General features: G+C 33.8%; 1 protein-coding gene and 1 long non-coding RNA gene across 3 annotated transcripts in view; both read left to right on the top strand.

The window, feature by feature from the left end:
- The first annotated feature begins 38 nt into the window (after positions 1–38).
- Positions 39–2,090, top strand: LOC105674934 (uncharacterized). 2 transcript variants are annotated; one of them, XR_001101202.2, is made up of 4 exons: positions 44–368; positions 713–866; positions 1,352–1,568; positions 2,026–2,090. It is a non-coding gene; the product is annotated as an uncharacterized lncRNA (long non-coding RNA). The 2 variants fall into 2 exon arrangements; XR_010888623.1 differs by lacking the exons at positions 1,352–1,568; positions 2,026–2,090 and having other exon boundaries at positions 39–368; positions 713–857.
- Positions 2,091–3,658: 1,568 nt separating this feature from the next.
- The window catches only part of mgl (megalin), a 42,647-nt gene continuing 26,108 nt past the window's right edge, over positions 3,659–20,197 (top strand). Inside the window, exons 1-2 of the mRNA XM_012371445.2 lie at positions 3,659–4,192; positions 18,266–18,382. Of these exons, the coding sequence (XP_012226868.1) occupies positions 4,024–4,192; positions 18,266–18,382 (286 nt within the window). The 5' untranslated portion in view covers positions 3,659–4,023. The remainder of the gene's footprint in view (positions 4,193–18,265; positions 18,383–20,197) is intronic.

Raw genomic sequence — 20,197 nt, 5'->3', positions numbered from 1 at the left:
AGTCAAAACAGTCGGTAACAATCGTTTTTCAAGTTACCAACAACTCTTTGATAGTTACGAACATTTGTCCAGCTGTCGCTAGTATACATATAAATGTCACCGCATAATACTTTTGCAAAGATTAGCAAAAATGATTGAGCCGCGCAGTCATTTGGACTTTGCAAACCCACAGATCTGAGTTCACGCACTGCGATCGCACATATATACACATATACAGTTAAACTCACATTCCCGCATCACACAAGTGATTAAGAATCTTGAAAGAGAAACAGTTAAAAATAGTGATTCGGACGCCGGGTCTTGCTGTAAGCGTTGGCCAAATAGGCATAGTTCTTAACGGTCCTTTATATCTGTATTTTTAAAATGCGGTAATTATAATAATTTATAATACGAAAAAGAATAATTGTGCATACTTTTTTATATTACATACATTTTTATGTAATTTAATCAAGTTTATTATATTTACAGATATATTGAAAATAAATGATTGCCTGCACATAAGTAATTAAAGTATCTATTAAATACATATCCATGTATTGCATAATATAAAAAGTATGCACAGTTATATCTTTTTTGTAATATAAATTACTCTATTTTTTTTGTTCAATGTGTCCAAATATCCCTATTAATCTTTTTGCTCAATTTACTATAGAATATATTATATTAGAATATTATATTTTTTCAATGTATCTGATATAGATTATAATTTCAGATGACCAAATACTGGCAGTATTAGCAGATTTACAGCAAATTTGACCAAATGTTTCTGTTCCATATTTTTGCTGTATTATATTACAATGTGTAATATTACAACATTGTTACAATATAACTGCCCAATTTTGCGCTGTATGGGATATGCGACAAAGGTGTTACGCATCCTATAGAAATAACGCCGGCTATAATGACCCGGCATTAAAATCTCCTGACATCATGTCTACCTGGCGTCGATATTACTTTCCCATGATGCCAGTATATTATTAAACTCTTCAATCGTCTCCCACAAAATAATAATTTTTAATTACTTATAAGTATTTTATTTATGTTAGTTCAAATAAATTAGCTTTTTCCGATCACAATTTAGTAAAATAAATGTTGAATATCTAATTATTAATAAATGATGTGATAATTGTTTAAATATGTTATATTACAAAAGTTTTCAAATTAATGCAAATAATATAAAATCAAATTTTTTTTTTTAGATTTTCTATTAAAAAAAAACGTATTAATTAACAATTAAATCAATTATACCATATTATGTCATGTTAAAAATAAATTATTTTTTACATTTAAGTCAACAATAAGTCATTAATAGTCCATCAATTAAACCAATAATTTTGTCATCTTTTTTTAGCCTTCAAAATATCAGCGCAGTGTAAAAATTCATGCAGTATTACAATGAAAATTGCGGAAGTTATTGATTTATAATATGGAGAAATGCGTCAATTTCATTACGACGATGCGACGCGACATCGCGAAATATCTCCCTCTTCTTCTCTCTCTCTTATCGCGGGAGTCCTTGAAGTTCTCCAGGTCGAAAGAGAGGGGAATCGTGCACCAGGCTCTACGCTGTAAGTTTTGACCTTGTGGCATTTGGTACCTGTCCGTACCAGCCGATGCGCATACAACTCCACACCCAATACCACAAGCGCGCGAGTAAAATCACGAAGTGCCATCTCCATCTCTCTTCGATTCTCTATCTTTCTTTCTCTTTTTCTATCCTTTCCTCTCCTTCTCCTATATCTTTCGTCTATTCACTCGCGTTCACGCAACTTACACGCACGCGTATACCGCTGGCGACGTAACGGGGACGTCAACTATGCGACGCGATGATGATGTCGCACGTCACAAAATTATGACTGAACCTTTGATTATATCGATTTTATATTGCTAAATATTAATTCATCCGAAATAACTCCGCCGTTAAAGAACAGGTTTCTTTCAATTCTTTTGCAACACATAATTTTTTTATTAAAAACTTTTTTTATTTATTAAAAGAATTAACGATTTGATTTTCTTTTTTTGCAGATGCATCGATAGACCTGCATGTAATTGTATTTTTTTAATAAAACAAAAAAATGAAGTTAATCTTCTTTGATGGTGCTTTAATTTTAAATATAAAAGTATTAAGGTAAGATTACAAATATTTTATTAGATAAACAAATATTTTATTTTGTGTCGGAACATATAAGTCTTTAGATATGTATGACTCGTTATTGAGAAAAGAAAAAGGAAAAAATTTCGAAAAAGTTAAAAGAACTAGAAAATCTAAAAGAAATATATATGTTTCCTTAATATAATTATGCTAGGCTGCAGAGTGATTGTTATTCCAAAGTAATTCGATTTTCGTAATGCCACGCGACAGAGTCTAATGGATGTCAATTGTGCCACTTTGTCAGAAAATGCGCTTCGTCAGACGGCAAGGTCAGCGATATCGAATTCAGTGATTTTCTTCATTTTCTTCGCCTGAACAGACTTAAAGACGGTCATCGAACGCAAACGGTCATCATATGAACCATCGCATCTTTCATCGCGACCGCTTACGAACTTATAATGAAGTTTCGCAAGGTGGGAGGAGGAAACACGACAATTCGTAGTTACATCGTGGAATTTTCCAAATTCGCATACTGGCGCGTGCCAACGATTCAAGGTAAGATCTAGAATTTAAAACTCCGAGAATTCAGAGCTATTACTATGACGCAAGTTCGGGATAATAGCCATTCGAGGATTATCAGGAAACGTTGGCACTGAGCCAAGCGGGAATTGTAGACTAAAGATGTGAAACAACAAAAATATAAAATAAAATTAGGCTGCAATAAATTAACAAAAGCTACATATATTGAAAAAGATTTTTATAGATCTATAAACGTGGAGCGTCAAATCTAGAATTGGTTCTCCAATATTTTTTGGTACAATTGTTCAATATTTTTACGATCAAAATTTTGCAGTATTTATAAACTTGTCAACTCTTGGAGAGAAATAGTTTTTAATCACGTGTTTTGTCTGTTTCGCCAATCTCGTGTGAAAGTTTCTATGGAAATCGTTCTTTTCTACAACAGCGCTTTCCAGAGAGTTATTAAACATTTTTTAAAAATATATACCACATAATATCAAGATTGTTTTTGTTAAAAGTTAACACACTGGCTACTTTATTAATATTTTATCAATATTTAATTGTGTGAGTGAAAAAAGTCTTTTTTTACTTGGTTATATCATGATGGCAATACTGAATATTATTAATATCTTAATCGTGTTATTACAAAGAATGGCAGTAAACAAAAAGCACGATAAAACACACATTTGTGCACGCAATATTAGCAATGTTAAAAATGTTATAATAAAACTGATAGCAATAAAAGCCAGTTTTAAAATGCTACAATGCTATAAAATTTGAAACGCAATAGTTTATGAAGGAATAATATTTTTCCAATTCAAGTTTGCAAAATATGGCTATTGAAAGTGAAAAATATAAGACTAAAGCATTTTGGAAAATATTTATTTATTTCTGTATTTTCTAAATTATTATCTCTGAAAATATTTCGTGTTTGCACTTTTCATATGTTGCGAATTTGAAATCAGTACGAGTCTCGCGCGTTCTTCTTTACCAAACCTGGCAACGGGCCCTCCCCCCTTCCCGTGATGATGATTAGGAGTCAGGGGACGCAAGGACGCCATGTTGGGTCCGTCTGCGCGCCGCGTCAGTCGCCCGATGACTGCGACCGTGTAAACGTCGTACACACGAGTCATGATTTGAACTCGCGTTCGCTCGTACCGCGTCATCGTTTTACTTTTTTTTTTAATTTATTTTGTTGCGTTTTTGCATTTTGCTTCCGCGGAACCGCGCGGAACAGATAGAAAGTTCTCATTCGGAAAATCTGGCGAAAGTGAAGACCGGAAGAAATCCGTATATTAACATATATCTGCGTGCGAAGTGCGTGCTTGTGACTCTTCTTCTCTGACAGAGCGCGGGTGCGAGAGAACGAGAGAAAGAGAAAAAACGAATAAAAAGAGGGACCACGGCGTGCGATGGCTGTGCGGCCACGCATCGGCCCTTCCGGTGGTGAACTCGCTTCCGGAGGTGCCAAGGATTTCGCCGGAGCATCCGTCGTGCGATGGACCACAAGGACTACACTGGTCGTCGCGGCAGTGCTTGCCGTCGTCTTTGGCGTCGCCGATGTCGTAGCTATCAGAACGGGTGAGTACACGTCTTACCGTAGCTGCTCAAATCTGCGATTTAACCTAACCTAATCCTTTATGTTTTGCCACGATTATAAAACTGGCCTTTGATAGATTTGACAAGTTGAGTGAATGTGAATTCTTGAAATGTCAAATGCGTTGATCTTCAGGATCGAATTGGACTTATTAGTGATAAAAAGGTAGAATGGTACAGGTGGTCTTGAGTGTTTTACGAGTTTTGGCTTTAAAGATTCATAGAGCCTTTTCGTCATTTGTTAAAAGTAACATGCACTAATTAATCAATGATTATTGCTCTGCACAAACGCGTTCGAATGAAATATTTCGAATTGAATATATATAATTGCGTACAATTTTATTTTAAATTAATAATAATACGTTAAAATAAATAAAATACAATCACCGCGTGATTCATTGAGATTAACCGTTACACTCGCGATCGCCGCGTAGGCAATCGTCGATTATAACTCGCGTATAACTTTCTTATTCGTCGTAGTTCCCCGAATTCTCGGCAGTCCATCGAAAAAACTTCGCTCATTTCTTTCGTCCTTATTTCACGGCGACTATTCTTTCGCCTGTCTAGGAATTAACTATTATTTCTCGTCTAGCGTCTATTTTCTTTAAAAGTTTCTCACAATCAGTTGTACGTGTCTCAATAATATCACAACACGCAATTCCCGAATATCACAACACAAACCTCGATCAGTTTGTCATTCAATTTTAAAAATTTCTAAACTAATTGTTAATCCTATGTTTCTTATCAATTCTATTTTTATCAAAAATTATTTATTATTACTTGTTATCTCTAAACATTTATCGCTAAAATCCTACTTATTTATTTATTTCTTTGAAAGATTATCATTCACTCTAGATTCACCTTTTGGTTCAACTTTTTTTCGTTATTTTAATTATCAACGCTGTTATTTACTTTTATCATGGTGTAACAGATAACGTTTACTTTTTTTGATATTCTCAAGAGGAGAGAAAAAGGAGGGAATAGGTGGAGACAGAAAAGATACAAACCGGTTTTACGAGAAGAAGCTGGAATATAAAAACTATCTACTTGAATTTTTTGTTTTGTTCAATCATTTTCTAGATTTCCATACTTTTCCTATCGACTACCCTTTTAAGATATATCCATCTTGCGCCTCTTAAGAAACCGGTTTTATCTCAAAAGTGTGACATAGTATTTATAGCTGGATTCAATGGTTCTGAAAAAGTTCTAGATATTTAAAGAAAATAAATTTTTTAATGATTAGAAATCATTGTGAATTTTATTCACAGTTCTCAAAGAGTATATAAATAAACGGTGAAACTTTCCCACTATAATTTAATATGTGTCAGAAATACTGTAAATAGGAGTTACATTGACTTTTCTCGAGCTACTTTGGCTCATTGTCAGTGTAGAAGAAAGGCGTGCGAGAAGAATGTCAGTCTTATTGTCAGCAAGATTGCTTTGTCATTTGTTACGATATTTGTATTGCAAAAAGGTTTAATATTTTTTCCCCAGGTTGAAGTTAATTTTTATATTTGCTTCATTTCATTATTAATTATTTTAGGAATATAAAATTAAGAAAAATTAAGAAAGATAAACAGAAAAACGATGCACATTAAAATATTGGTAATTTTGTTTTTCGAATGTTTTAAATAAAAAGCTTGTTTTAAAAAATTCGAAAAATGAAATTATTGATAGCTTAACATGCACCGTTTCTGTATCGCATATTTAATGTTCTAATCATTTATTAATTTAAAAATCTGAAACTTTAATACAGAATGTTCACTAAAAATAAATGACAAGCAAATGACACTTCGACTGCAAGGCAAACGATGCCTTCTGATGATCTGATGGTCATTTCGCAAGCAATATTAATAAAAAGTTTTTTTTTTTTTCGTCCACACAAACACACACTCGACATAATATATGCAATCGCGAAGATAAGGCCGGCAACATCAGAAGATAAATATCAATATGTTGACGATTGGCTAAATTAAATCTCTGACCACGATGAACTCGTTACTCAATCTGGAGTGCGTCGGCCGTCTAAAATTTTATCAATTCAATTTGAATCTTTCCTGCAAGAAACAGGATAAGAGTTTTCACTTACTTTTAATCTATTATATGAACCTCTTTGATTTTTGTTATTGTAACTTTATTTCATCACTATATAATACAAATAATTAGTGCGGAAATAATTTATTTTAAATTACGTATATATAATTCCATTTTAATTTACAAAAGAGAAATGTATCATGAATAAAAGAATAGACACTTAGTTTTGCGTAGACAGGAAGTCATTTTTCAAGATCTTTAATCTCAGAAAGTGCAAATAAAAATGTAACGAGAAAATGCAGTGAATATCTTTTTAGTAGAATAAAAAACAAATCGCTTTATACAAATTTTAATACATTTTGGATTGATTTTTTGAGTTCAGAAATTCAAGCACTTCACAATTGCAAAAAGTTTATGCACGTTATTGTGGGCCACAGGAGAAATAAGTGAGACGAATCAGTGGGTCAACGAAAGGATGCTCGTACTCGAGAGCGCCGCGAGTCTGCAAGCTCTGATTACTGCAACGCACGCAGAAGACGAGAAAGTTCTTTTCCCCGAAAAGTCAGCAGTTCTTTAACGGATTTAGCGTCGATTTCTGTTTAACATAAGTCAAATTGATGACACTTTTCTTCGCAACTTTTTCATTTTCAATTTTACTTGGACTGCTAAATGGTATAAATGGTTAATTTTGTTGTCATTCGATTTGTAATGTTTGAACAGTCAACTCAAGCAGTTGTTCAAATTACATTTTCATTGGTTTCTCCTGTGTCCTTCAACAATGTAACAGATATCAGAAGTACATATGAGAATCGGTTTATAGTAATATAATAATTATATCACATTAATTGAATTTAAGCAAAATTGCTGAAAATTTTCAGGCATTTTAGATTTATATTAGTAAATTTTACTAACGGGATCAACGGTTTAAATAATTTACGAAAAAAATTATGAAATAGCCATCTGTTTGAACACTCAATTATCTTAGTAATTATATCTCGAGTGCAACAAACTCTGTTAAAAACCACCGAAAGTCATTTTGATTTAAAATCAATAACTCAAATAAATTTCTAATTTGATCTGACATAATGAGGAATTTTTCCGAAATTCTCCAAAAGAAAAGACAACAGCTTTTACAATCGAAAGAAGCGATGTTTTCTGAATACGAAACCGAATAGCGGCATTCGTAGAAACTTACAAAGTCACGATCGGCTTATTGACAACAGCGGTCGACTGTTATAAGAACAAACTCCTGTAAGATGAGCGAAAAGAAATTGCAACAATGTCGCCGTGATAATACAGATAATAAATAGCAGCAATTAATTTTTTACAAACCGTTTTGCAGACCTGCCTTTGTTTATAGAAAATTAATCCAGCTTCAATTTCTACACTAGAACTTCGTACTTTTTAACACAGTGTCTCTATATATAGTGTGTCTCTCTATAGTTACATTGATTTTATTTGCGTCTAAACGTGATATGGTCACGTGCGATCGATCGATCGTTGCTATGTTGAAGCACACCAGACTTATTGTTTCAATCATCAAAGCGAACTAATAGGAAAGAAGTAACATTATTAATAGAACAGATAGAAAAAATAGTGGGAAAATTCATTGTCAAGCCCGGTTTGCAAAGCAATACATATTATTGACAATTGTTTGCCCGATAAGTAATGCTATCGATTGCAACACTCTAATTAATCTAGTGCACGATTTTCAAAACCACTAGATGAGGCTTCCCAGAACCCGTTGGAAAATGGGCGGCTGGTGCGGCGTGGACAGGCGTGAGGCGTCGAATAAATTTGTAGGTGAGGAGGGAAGTCCGCGCGAGCGAGAGAACCGGCCGTTCTCCAGCGTTTGTCCTTCTTCCCGGCTTGCTTCTCGTGTTCGTTCGTGCAGAGTGTAGCGAGGGCTTTCCTCGATGCTGGCAGGTAAAGTCAGTAGGCGGGCTCAGGTTCGTTCACCTCGGCCTAGCGGCCGACCAGATAGCGGGACCCTGGCTTTCCAGTGGGCCCGTCATGCTCGTCGTCTTCGTCGTCGTTGTCGTCGTCATCCTCCTCATCGTCGTTGTCGTGGTCGTTCGATTGTACCGGCCAGTATGTATATTCGTGTAACATGTTCGCAAGATTACATTCGCACATTCGTATCGACAGCACCTACATATTTCTTCGTATATATCCTAACGCGCTCGGGCATCTTCGCATCTGCGAGATTGTATGTGTCCGCGATATCTTGTGTATACACACGCATGTATTAAATTATTGTACCGGCGGCTTCTCTCTCTCTCTCTCTCTCTCTCTCGGCTCTGCAAGCCGTTAGCTACTTGTGTTAATTACATTTCAAGAAATTTATTTTTCTTTTGTAGAAACGACAACTAAATGAAGCAATTTGCACTATTATAACTCTGGCACAGCAATCGTTATTTGCTGTTTGCCCTTTTTCTGCCTGCACAGTTATATTTATTTGTATTTGTTAATTTTATTCCAACTTATTTCTTATAACAAAATTTACGATTCACGTAACCAACAATAAGTGACAAATTAAATTTCACTTTTCACTTACATTCTTAAAGTTTAATTCGTTTCATTGTTAAATAGCTATATGATTCTTAATGTGGATTTTATGTTTCTTGATCTAATTATTCGTATTTGTAATTGAAAAGAAATGTTGAGATACTCTAGATTTATAAAAATATTCTGTGACACGATAGAGTTTGGAATAAACATTTTTTCACTGTTATTATTACGACGAAAAAAATATAGATCTATCATAATAGATTGATTATAATAACATCAAACAGTATTAGCGATTCTTAATTTTCTGCAGTGAAAAAGAAAGCGCAAAAAACTGAGATTGAGCATGTTGTATCAACGCGTATTTAAAGTCAACGTCAATGAGTTGCAGGAAGTATGTATAGCATATCGTGAAATTGCTCGATAAAGAGAAGCGCATCGAATGATTTGTCGTAAAAAACATTTATCTTATATGAAAGTTATATATATATATATATATATATATATTTAGAGAGAGTATTTATAAAGTCCCTTTCGATAATAATGAAATTGTAGGAAAAGAAAAGACGCGAATAATGAATTGATAAAAGCTGGGAAAAACAATTAGGTTCAGTGATAAACAGAATATTTCAAATGTTAATAAATTAGTTAACAATAGTATATAATTAGTTTTACACACAAGAGGGCTGGTACGGAATTAAAGAAGACGTGTTCAAATTATGCGCATTTCAGCTAATAGCACTGTTGCTTAAAATTAATTTAATTTCTTGTGTTCTTTTTATTATAAGCACATTTAAAATCTATAAAGGAGATATAACGAACTATTAAACATATTTACCATTAAACATTTTACTTCATCAACAGTGTTGATGCAATCAGACCGCAGTCACTTATCGTCGCAATGCATGCTGCGACTTGAACTCTACTTGCTTTTGAAATTACAAGATTGCACAGTGGTTCTCGCGGTGTCAGTCACACTGATACATTTTGAACAGCGTAACCAGCATGAACGCGTGGAACGGTACATTTCCACTTAGCGGCTTTTATAATTCTGTTTATCGCAAATTACCGTATGTTGAGAGTCACCTGTATATCGGCGAGAGATCGCGACGGATTTTTCCAGCCGATGGCAAATTGATGCCAACCTCGCGCGTGGGAAACATCAACTTTCACCCATGAGACCAGAAGTGAACTTATAGTGCGTGAGTGTAACGGCTCTTCGCGTTTCAACAGATCGCGATCTAAAGTTCGCCGGATGACATAGAAAGAGAGGGAGAGACAGAGGGGAAAACATTGATTATAATTCTGATCTAGTTTTTAAAGAGAAGTCCTAAAAAAAAAAAAAAGAGTAAATTTTACCATAAGTTATTTAATTTAAACAAAAATTTTTTCTCGATGTTTCAATTTCTCTGCAAACAGTTTTGAATATCCTAATAATTAAATCTTGAGAATTACAATTTTTTTCTTAATAAATATATTCTGAATCAAAGTTTCACCGCAGCTTGATTTGCTTAATTAAACTGAGTCGTTGAATTAATTATCTAATTTTCATTGATCTCTAGTAACATATAACGTTAGTCACGCCACGATACTACTTTGAATATCTATAAAAATGAGTTATGAGAGAGATATAGTGGCTTTGTATAAAATACAAATTTATGTGATGTAGCTATTTATCGAAAATATCGTTTAACACCGTTTAGTAATGAATGGCCTGTGTTTATAAGGGGAGCATTGTTCATACACTCGCCTTATCTGTTATCTGTGCTGTTAGAATTATTCGTATGAATAAATAATTATGACTGATACCGTAATCAATTACAAAAAAGTTTTATGTTAGTTTCATACAAGTTTTTTTTATTCTATTTTGAGTATCTTGAGATATTTGAGTTTTCTATACGTTAAACGATGTATTGTCTTTTAAAAAGAACTTTTTTTTTAACTTTGATGTTGATATACGCTTGTACATAAAATATAAAATATTTCCTGAAACATTCATTGATATTTATATTAATATTTATTGTTAATATTATCAGTTACATGTCATCTGTTTCTTGTCACGTGCCTGCATATATAAAACTTGTACATATGTAAAATTTGTACAGTCTAGATTTATTTCTAGTAAGCAAGTCCTATACTCAGCGAATTCTTCGAGTTCTTTTACGAGTGTGTACTTCGTGTATACGTGTATTCGAAGTACACCGAATGCGCGCACGAGTGTGTCTACCTGCACATGCACAAGCCGAATTGCAGGACATTAAACCCTGACTGAATGCAGATTTGCACTCGAACGAGAGGGGCAAATCGAAGGCGAGGCTTGCACAAGTGCGGCGAATGCAAAGAGTGCAGCAAAAAGGAAGAAATCCTCTTAACGGCAGTGACAACCGCGTATTAACCCGGGATGTAGTGTCTATAATGTAATTTATTTATATACAAGGCCGTACTGCGATTCTCTCTATTTTTTTTCTATTTTTTAATTTATATATAATTATTTAAATACATTAGAGAGACAATTGACTCAGTATTTCTATTTTGAAAATTAGACTTTTTTTATTTGTATTTTTATAAAATTAAAAACTCTTCTCTCCCCCTCTTTCTTTAGATAACGCGAAATTTCTTTTTGATTAGAGAAAAAGGGAAGCATTTAATTATTTAGCACATAATCGAATTAGCATTACAGCGCGTAGAAACAAAGAAAAAGTCAGTGACTTCCGAATATCACACAAAAATTGATAACAGATAAATATGACGTGCCGTATTGCTCGTTAAACCAGTTGATCTGCAGAAATCAGTTGTTCTGAAATATTCACTCGCATGTCAACATATGATTTTTTGCAGGCTTGCAGACTTGCTTAATTATTTGCGACAGTAACCGTGCTTAGCTGTTGAAATATCGTTTTCAAGCGCAGAAAGTTAATGTCAATGTCAATTATTTAATGCTTACACAGTGTATTTTATATAATACGCTTCTATACGGTAAAAGACATTAAATAATTTCAGAAGGATTGAGTTTTCACTTTTCTAAAATATTTATTATGTCGAGAGATTAATGGATAGAAATCTAAGACATTTTTTAAGGTATGTTTATTTATGATGCAAATTGTTACGAAATGTAATTACTATATTTCGTTATTCATGTTACTTTGATGTTAATGACGAGGTTCTCTCGCGTTGATTTTTCGCCGAAGAAAAACGTTCGAAAAATGTCATTTTCGTTTACTGATGTGCAATGAGGTAGACGTTCGTGCATTAGCATGCCAAGTGTTAATTACCTGAAACATTTCGCTAATCTTTCCCACATCGCAATCGGCTTAGAGATTGTTCCTCGCGTGAAAATGCACGTAATCCCTCGCTACACGTTTTCGTTGCTTTAATAATATTTGGCATACAATTATTTATGACATTCTCACAACGTATGAAATAAATAATTTAGTATTATTATTTCAATTTATTATATTGAACAGCGTGTATTGATGTGCGCGCGCGTATGTCTCTATGCATGCTTGTATGATTTTTCATAATTATGCATGAAGGAAATCGAAGAGAAATTATAGTTTCTCTTTGAAAACAACGAATAGTGAATTCAGAATAAAAAGAATTTATTCTCTCGAGGGAAGATATAATCGACACGTACGTATCCCGCTCGTATGAGCGTGCAATTCTTCATTGTAACTTAATATGTTAAATTTAATGGATAGTTTTTGTTTGTCATTATCATATATTTTTTTCAAGAGCTTATTACTCCTAATTGGTTCGACATTCCGTGATTGAAAAGCCGCGTCGTAAATATAGTCCAATTTGACATACACCCCACATACTTCCTCCTGCATAACTTCTGGACACGGCCGAGAGCCATTGTGTGCAGTTTTCATATATGACCTAACCATGCGTGCAAAGAGAGACGAGAAACAACATCGTGAACCGGAGGCCTCGAGAGATTTTCCCTTCACCAGAATATCAATCGGGCATTCGTCTGCCGTGGCCTTGTACGTACTACGAGCACGGGTACACGATGGATGCCTGAATGACACTGGCTGCTCGGTGATATATATGTCGCGCAGCGTTCGTTGATCCGAGTGATCCAATTACCGATTCAGGCCGCGCTGTGCCCAAGATTTCTACGGACGTTCCTTTGGACGCCGACGACTGCCCACAATTGACTTAAAACTGATCACCGCCTATCTCTCAGATTATTATTAGAAAATAACACTTGAGTAATATTTCGTTATTGATGGAACCCACTTTAAAGATGGATTCAGCATTGAAAGGCAATCACTGAACTTTATATAAACGAATGATCTATTTGACTTTGTGCTCGAGACACTTTTCTTGACCTAATTTTCATTCTTACGATCAAGTACGTGTAATTGATTTTGCCGTTTCCCAAACCGGGGTATAATGTACAATTGACGGCAGACTTGGACGTTTTTTTTAAACAATGCTTGACATTTCACGTATACGAACTTTCTGATTGTTTTCAACATACTACTTTCTATGAAATTACATCAGTACGAGTTTCTTTATACGTTTATTATTTTCCTTCTAATTTAGGAATGACTTTTTACGCTTACCTTGCGAAGCGTGCTTATAAATATGTGCCAATCTCAACATTTTCTGCTTACTCATATTAATAATTGCTTACCGTTGTTCAACCAAGACAGATTTAGGCATTTTTATTAATTGTGACATCAAGCGTTCAATATGCATATACGAGCACTATTTAACATGAAAAAAATACATCTTACAAAATATACATATTTTTTATATTTATACCAGTAATTATTCGTGGTTCTATTTCGTCACTGTAATTGTTCTTTCGAATTGATCAAAATTAGCCATATTATTATCGATTGCTCTGAAGGATTGGCTTTATAATGAGACATACATGCCATAAAGCCACTACCGAGAAAAAAATGAGCTCGTAAATGTATTTGTCAGACCATTTACTCGCATATTCTTCGAACAGTTGAGCAGTTATAATTACAATTAGCAGCCTATATCTTTCGAATTTTTATTAGATAACAAGAATTAATTGTTACATTAGTTTTATCCTGATAGCATTAAAATAGAGATGAAAGTATTTCAGATCGTAAAGATTAAGGTGATAATAAAAATCGCTTAGAGTGGATTAACAGTCCTTAAGTAATAATTTTTTTGCGAACAAATCTAGCGTCAAAAATTGTAAAAACATTTTTGATGCGATGAGAATTCAGGTCAATTTCAGGCTTTGCGTTACAATATTTTTACAGCCTAGCACATATGTAGGACAAAAACAAAGACATTCTTCTTATACAATAGCGCGTCGAGTTCACTATGAATTTAATCGGTCTAGCTTGCAATATGATAAACGTGCCTCTCAACTACATACATAGTTGTCTCATGCACATACGCACGGTCAGTCTCGCCGTTCCTGCATCACTTATGTGCCTTCACTCGGCACCGAGCCACAATCATATCTCTTGATTTAGTCTCAATAAATAATTGTATTGATGATAAAGCGGAAATTCAGTGGTCTTTTACGATAATTTAATCATCAGTTTGCATAATTCACAACGGCAATGACTTTATTGTACCCTAATTGATAACAAAATTGCTGTGTCTACACACTTTAGCTTTAACGTTGTCACAATACTCTTCGCTGTATTGAAATATCGACACAAAGTATTTAATTACGATGTGGTAATGTCGTTCCACACATAGCTCTCTTCAGGATAGGCATTCTGTCAATAGGAATTTTTAATCGATTCCACGTATCGTGCTATTAATGGTGTCTAATAATTTCATTGCGGAAAGTACGCGATGCACGTTGGATGCACAACGCTGCACCACACCGTGCCGATGCAGCGGTGTGTACAGCTGACTATTGCACCGTCTGGTACGAGCAGCGCTGCTAAAAGAGCATCCGCCTCTCACGCAAGTGCGAAGGTGAACGCCGCACCGCGTGCCGATATCACAGGACGAGCATTGCCACACACACATACCTGTTACGTTATTTAATAATATATGATATCATTGCTGAAGCCTGTTACATGACTTCAAACATAACAAGACAAGTGAAATTAATGTTTCTCTCCCCGATTATCAGTAAATAATCATTAAAATGTTCATTTGTAATTTTATGTTCTTATCTATATAATAATTTATTTATATTTTTTTTTAAACACAACCATCATATTATCAATCTATAAATATTAATTTGTATTTAATTAGAATGGTAATCATATAAATAATGCATAGTCTGAAACAATTATTTATCGAATTGAATAAGCATTTATTACAAAATTATTTATCAGAGCATTTACCTCTTAGAAACTCAATGAAACAATGATGTAGTGATGCAATTTAAGTTTGAGCAGATTAGTTTTGGAGAAAATTGAAAAATTCTTAACATATTTGTATCTTTTCAAGCTTGAATATTTTAATCTTGTCATATTATATTGTCTCAATAATTATTGATACACAAATAAAAGAATATAAAACTTCTTTTAATAAAGCAATTATAATAATTTATGATACGTAAGAAAAGTTGTATAAAACGTTTATTCAAGATTTATTTTTATTTTTCCGATAAAAAATATTGGGTTTTTATATATTTTTGGATAGTTGCTTTTATATGTACATAAAATGCTTTAGAATAGCATCTATTTCTTTTCTATATAAGGAAAGTTAAATTTTAATGAGCTTATAATATTTTATATTTTTCTTAGAATTTCGTGAAAATTCAAATATCACTTTGTTATCGAAAGAATAAGTTTAAATTTTTGAGGAGAAACCTGTTTCAGAAGTGTACAATATTCCTTATAATTTAACGCACCGCTTTACTTTACTTTTCTCCAATCTACAACGACGCAAACAATTTCTAAATGAATGTCGCAACGAAGAGTGAGATAAATCAAGAAACATGATCTCCACAATTAATTCTTCATTTACAAAGAGCTTGGGGAAATGGCAATGAAATTCCTTTGTGCTTCATCCCGTGTCGGATCCAACAATTTACGAATATTATTTGTGTGCGATATAAAAATTTTTGCGCAAAAATCTTGAGCACGAGTACATCACGAGTGTATCATTGTCCGTCTTTGATATTTGCATTCCTACCCCGCAATGCACATTCCCTCCTGACTGCTGTCGGCGCTCTGCTCGTACCAGGCCGCGCAGCCTGGCACGAACGCTGCACTTCCAAGCCGGAGCCACTTCCTCTCCTCTGCTCTCCTCTCTAGTGCCATCAGCGTCTCTCTTCTACTCTCATTGTCTCCCTCTTCCCTAATCGACAACCGCTTCTCTCTCCGCGCGTAGCTCCTCTCTTTCTCCCCTCCCTCCCCCCTGCATCCCCCTCTCTTCCCACCTTCCCCCCCTCTCTCTCTCTCTCTCTCACTATTTCCTTCTTTTTCCGTCTCTTTCTATCGTTTCTTCTCTTGTGACGGTGAGACACTTACATACACAGATCTTGGCTTACTTATACACCTCCGCTTTTAACTCCTTCGTGCTCTCCTCACTTTCCTTCGCAGATCTAACAATTTATGGTTTGTTTTTCGACGAATGTCGCAGTAGAATAATGTATATGATTTTTAAAATTAGTTTTGTTTTTATCTAAAATGTTTCGGGAGTGATAGTGCGTCTTTTTCACTTTTCCTCCATTAGATTTATCGATATCTACGATTTTTTTTTTGAACAAATGTCATAGTAGAGTAATAAATTAGCTTATTTCGGGGAATTTTTAAAGCACACACATTTGTATTTATAAATATTTGGCATATGAAAAATCGTATTTTATTCTGGACGGAAAAATTTCGTCGAAAGACACATTGAGTATTTTCCACTTATATGGAATTTTATGTATTGTATTTTTATCGGAGCGTAGCGTGACTAATTGTTTAAACATTAATCTCGATGCTGTACAGCGATAGCAGGATCGTTTTCTCGTCCAAGGACAAAATCAAGAATCCTCTCGCGATGGGAAAGTCTCCGTAAACGAGTCTCGATTGCCATTGCGGTATGATAAGTCCTTTTAAGAGAGAGAGATCATCTTTCCTTTCAAAACGTGGAAACATGAATGCTGAGATATAGTCGCTGAAACAGAGTTGCTCAGTTCATTAGTGCACTCAAATAGAAACTTGAGAATTCTTCTTTATTCAAAACGTCAATGAATGAAGCTCGGACAGTATCTATGTTTTTCAGAAGATACAAAGCATCGTAACTCTTTTAGCTTTAAATAGTTCTTATTGTAAAGGCTCATTTATTTATTGTTCTTATGATTATTAGATAATTCAAATGCACCGAATGCCATCAAGCTGCGCGACGATGGTATTCGAATGTCAGCAGAATGCGTTTGTGTAATGATACTGAAATATTCCGCTTGCAAATGATGTTTTCTCCATTTGCCGATGAACAAAAGTCACCTGCAAACAAAAGCCGACATACGAGCTTCTTATCGTTTGCCTTTTCTTATCTCATCTTGAGTGGATGCTGCGCAGTAAACGATCTGAAAATATCTTCATACAATGTTCAAAACTATTATTTATTTTTCATCGAATAAAGTTTTAATTTAAAAAATTTTATTATTGAAACATTCAATATTAATAGCTCAACTAAATATTAATGTAAATTCTAATCAAATTAAATTTATTTGAAATGATTTGAGTTATACAAAGATGTAGATTGTACTATTTATTTCTATCGCACACTGACAAAGTTATTCACTGTTCATAATTTCTTTCAAGAATGATTGCCAAATTAAATTAAATATTTCATTTTGAGGGGAACTTGACTTCAAATTACGGAAATAATTCATAACTACAGTTTACAAAATTTCACTCTCTCTCTTACAGCTGCATATTTGCTCAATTATGTCATAATGAAGAGTAATTTGCCGCAATCACGGAAACGGATGTACCTCCCTTGTCTTAATTTCTACCCACAAATTGGGTGTCGCGTCAGAACATTTCGTTTTTACCGTCCAGTCACTTGAAAGCAAAGAAAAGAAGAGAGAGGGGAAAACTCTTATCTTGCAATCGGAGCAACTGCCAATTACCGTTCTATACATTCCAATAATTTTTACTCATTTTCATCGCGATGTTGATCTTTCTATTATTATCCTTATCAATAAATAATATTAAAGCGAATAATCAATGTAATTGACATATTAATTGTTCCGATAGTTAATTCTGCGCACTCTATATTTAACATCATATAAAAAAATCCAAAGTTTTAATGATCGTTAACTTGAACAGCAATCCGAAAGTCCTAAAATTATCGATTTAATTTTTTCTTCTGCTGTATAACTTCGTTCAGTTGCACTCTCATTATTTCGAATTGCGACCGATAGAAGTGACGAAATGATTGCTACACGAAAGTTCACCGGGTGAAGATTCGCTCAGATCCAGAAGAATTCTGCCTTCTACATAGTTACACATAGAAACGGCAGTTCCCCGACGGCAGGCATTGAACCTTTCACCTATCACGGCAGTAATATCGCTTCCCGGCCTATCCCTTCATGCTCTATGCTTTCTGTTACAGGCGATGGCTGCGGGAATAACATGTTCAGGTGCAACGACGGCAAATGCATACAGTTGATTCTCGTATGCGATTATCGTGGGGACTGCGACGACAATAGCGATGAGATGCAGTCGTGTCGTAAGTATCAGCATTCTCCTCTTGCCTTTTAACCCGAAAATAACCAAGTCTTTCTCCCAAATTACTTTATCTCATCACACCTCCCAATGGTTCTAGCGTTAATTAGATGTTCGATATAATACATTTAACAAATCGTTCTTGCGATACAAAGATTGCTAATTTTGATTAAAGACACTTGAATCAAGAAATGCTAAAAATGCACAAAAATAGATTCAAAAATTGCTTATACGATTTTCATATAGTCTTATTGGGAATTCTTTCTTTAGAAAATATACTTGATATTCACTCTCAATTTGCATAAATATATAAAGATATTCATAAATATATAGAGTTGGACACTACTATAATTACGTGGAAATTGGAGCATATCTTTGAACGTCAAATTTAATCGCGAAGACTCCTCTGCTGTGCTGATGAATAATTAATGATGAAGTGCTTCGTTAAGTAATAATAAAGAGGGATGCATATACATATAATCCGTGACTGCCCGTTGCCCTCATTATAGCTCATGGTGAAAGAACTTTCAGAATGAAACCATCACCTTCATTCAGTATCTCTTGGCCGTCAGGTACGGATTTAAAGCTGTAAAGGCCTTAGACACGATCAAATGTTTTACTTTATATTAATGAATCCAAATAGAATAAATGTTTTCTATAAATCTTCGAAGAAATATGTTAGAAAAATTCAAATAACGTTAACTTGCAATATATTACCATTTTTGTGACATTCTTTGCGTCATCTAGAAATGCAGATTTTATCGGGATTTATTGGATTATTAATTTACAAAAAAATTTAATCGTTTTGTAAAGAAACAAGTATTGATAAGAAAAGAATAAATATGCATAGCTTCACGCACGAGCTTGCACGTACGTGTTCGTATGTGTATAAATATAGAGATACTTATATGAATTTTTTAAGAGTAAAATTAATTGTATATAAAAAATATGCGCACAAATCGATTGCTATAATGCCGTTGAATAATTTTGATACTTTTCTTTAGAATAGCAAGAAAGGTAAAAAATAAATTTGAAATTTTAACTTTACACAAATTTACAGAAATAAAATAATTCTGATATTTTATCGCAAATTTTGTAGTTAAATTATAGATTTGTTTGAAGTATGTTATGTGATTGTGATTTTTGTCGGACAATTTTTTATCTTCCTGTTTTTCTTCTTCCTGTTTTCAATTCAATCTAAAAAAGTGGAGTGGATCAACTCGAGGTATAGCTTAAAACAAATCTCGCGTGCCGGAAGTGTTCGACGAAAATCCGAGGCTTCCTCTCGGAAGTGCTTAGTCTCTTTGTTTGACGATTTTTCCATGTAGTTACGTGACAGCTTTTGTGATTACTCCTTATCGTTAGATTTATATTACAGGAAACATAGTGCAATTCGTGCATTATTTTTTCATAAACAAGAATAATCAATATTATTTTAAAAACCTTGTATATAGAAAGAAATATTTATTTTATTTTAATGAAATATGTGAAGGAAGAAATTTTATATTAATTAAAAACGACAAAAATGCCGATGCTTTGGAAATAGCTTTTGAAAAAGTACAAAAATAAAGTGAGAGAGAAGTAAAAGTGCAACTATTACATTAAAAAGATATTAGAGTTTTTTTGTTGTACAATGTGTGTAACATAAATATGAAATTCCAGCTTTTTAATATATCATCAAAAATAGATTACAATTTTCTGAATATACTTGTCCTCAGAATTTTTGTTATAAATAAAGGAAGTTTGTCATATCTGAATCAGATTTTGCAGAACAATATTAGTTATTTGAAATAATTAGAATTACTTTGAACACAACATT

Source organism: Linepithema humile, chromosome 2, assembly GCF_040581485.1.
Source record: "Linepithema humile isolate Giens D197 chromosome 2, Lhum_UNIL_v1.0, whole genome shotgun sequence".
NCBI classification, from domain to species: domain Eukaryota; kingdom Metazoa; phylum Arthropoda; class Insecta; order Hymenoptera; family Formicidae; genus Linepithema; species Linepithema humile.
The sequence above is the reverse complement of the archived record's forward strand: the minus strand, read 5'-3'. Positions and strand labels throughout refer to the sequence as shown.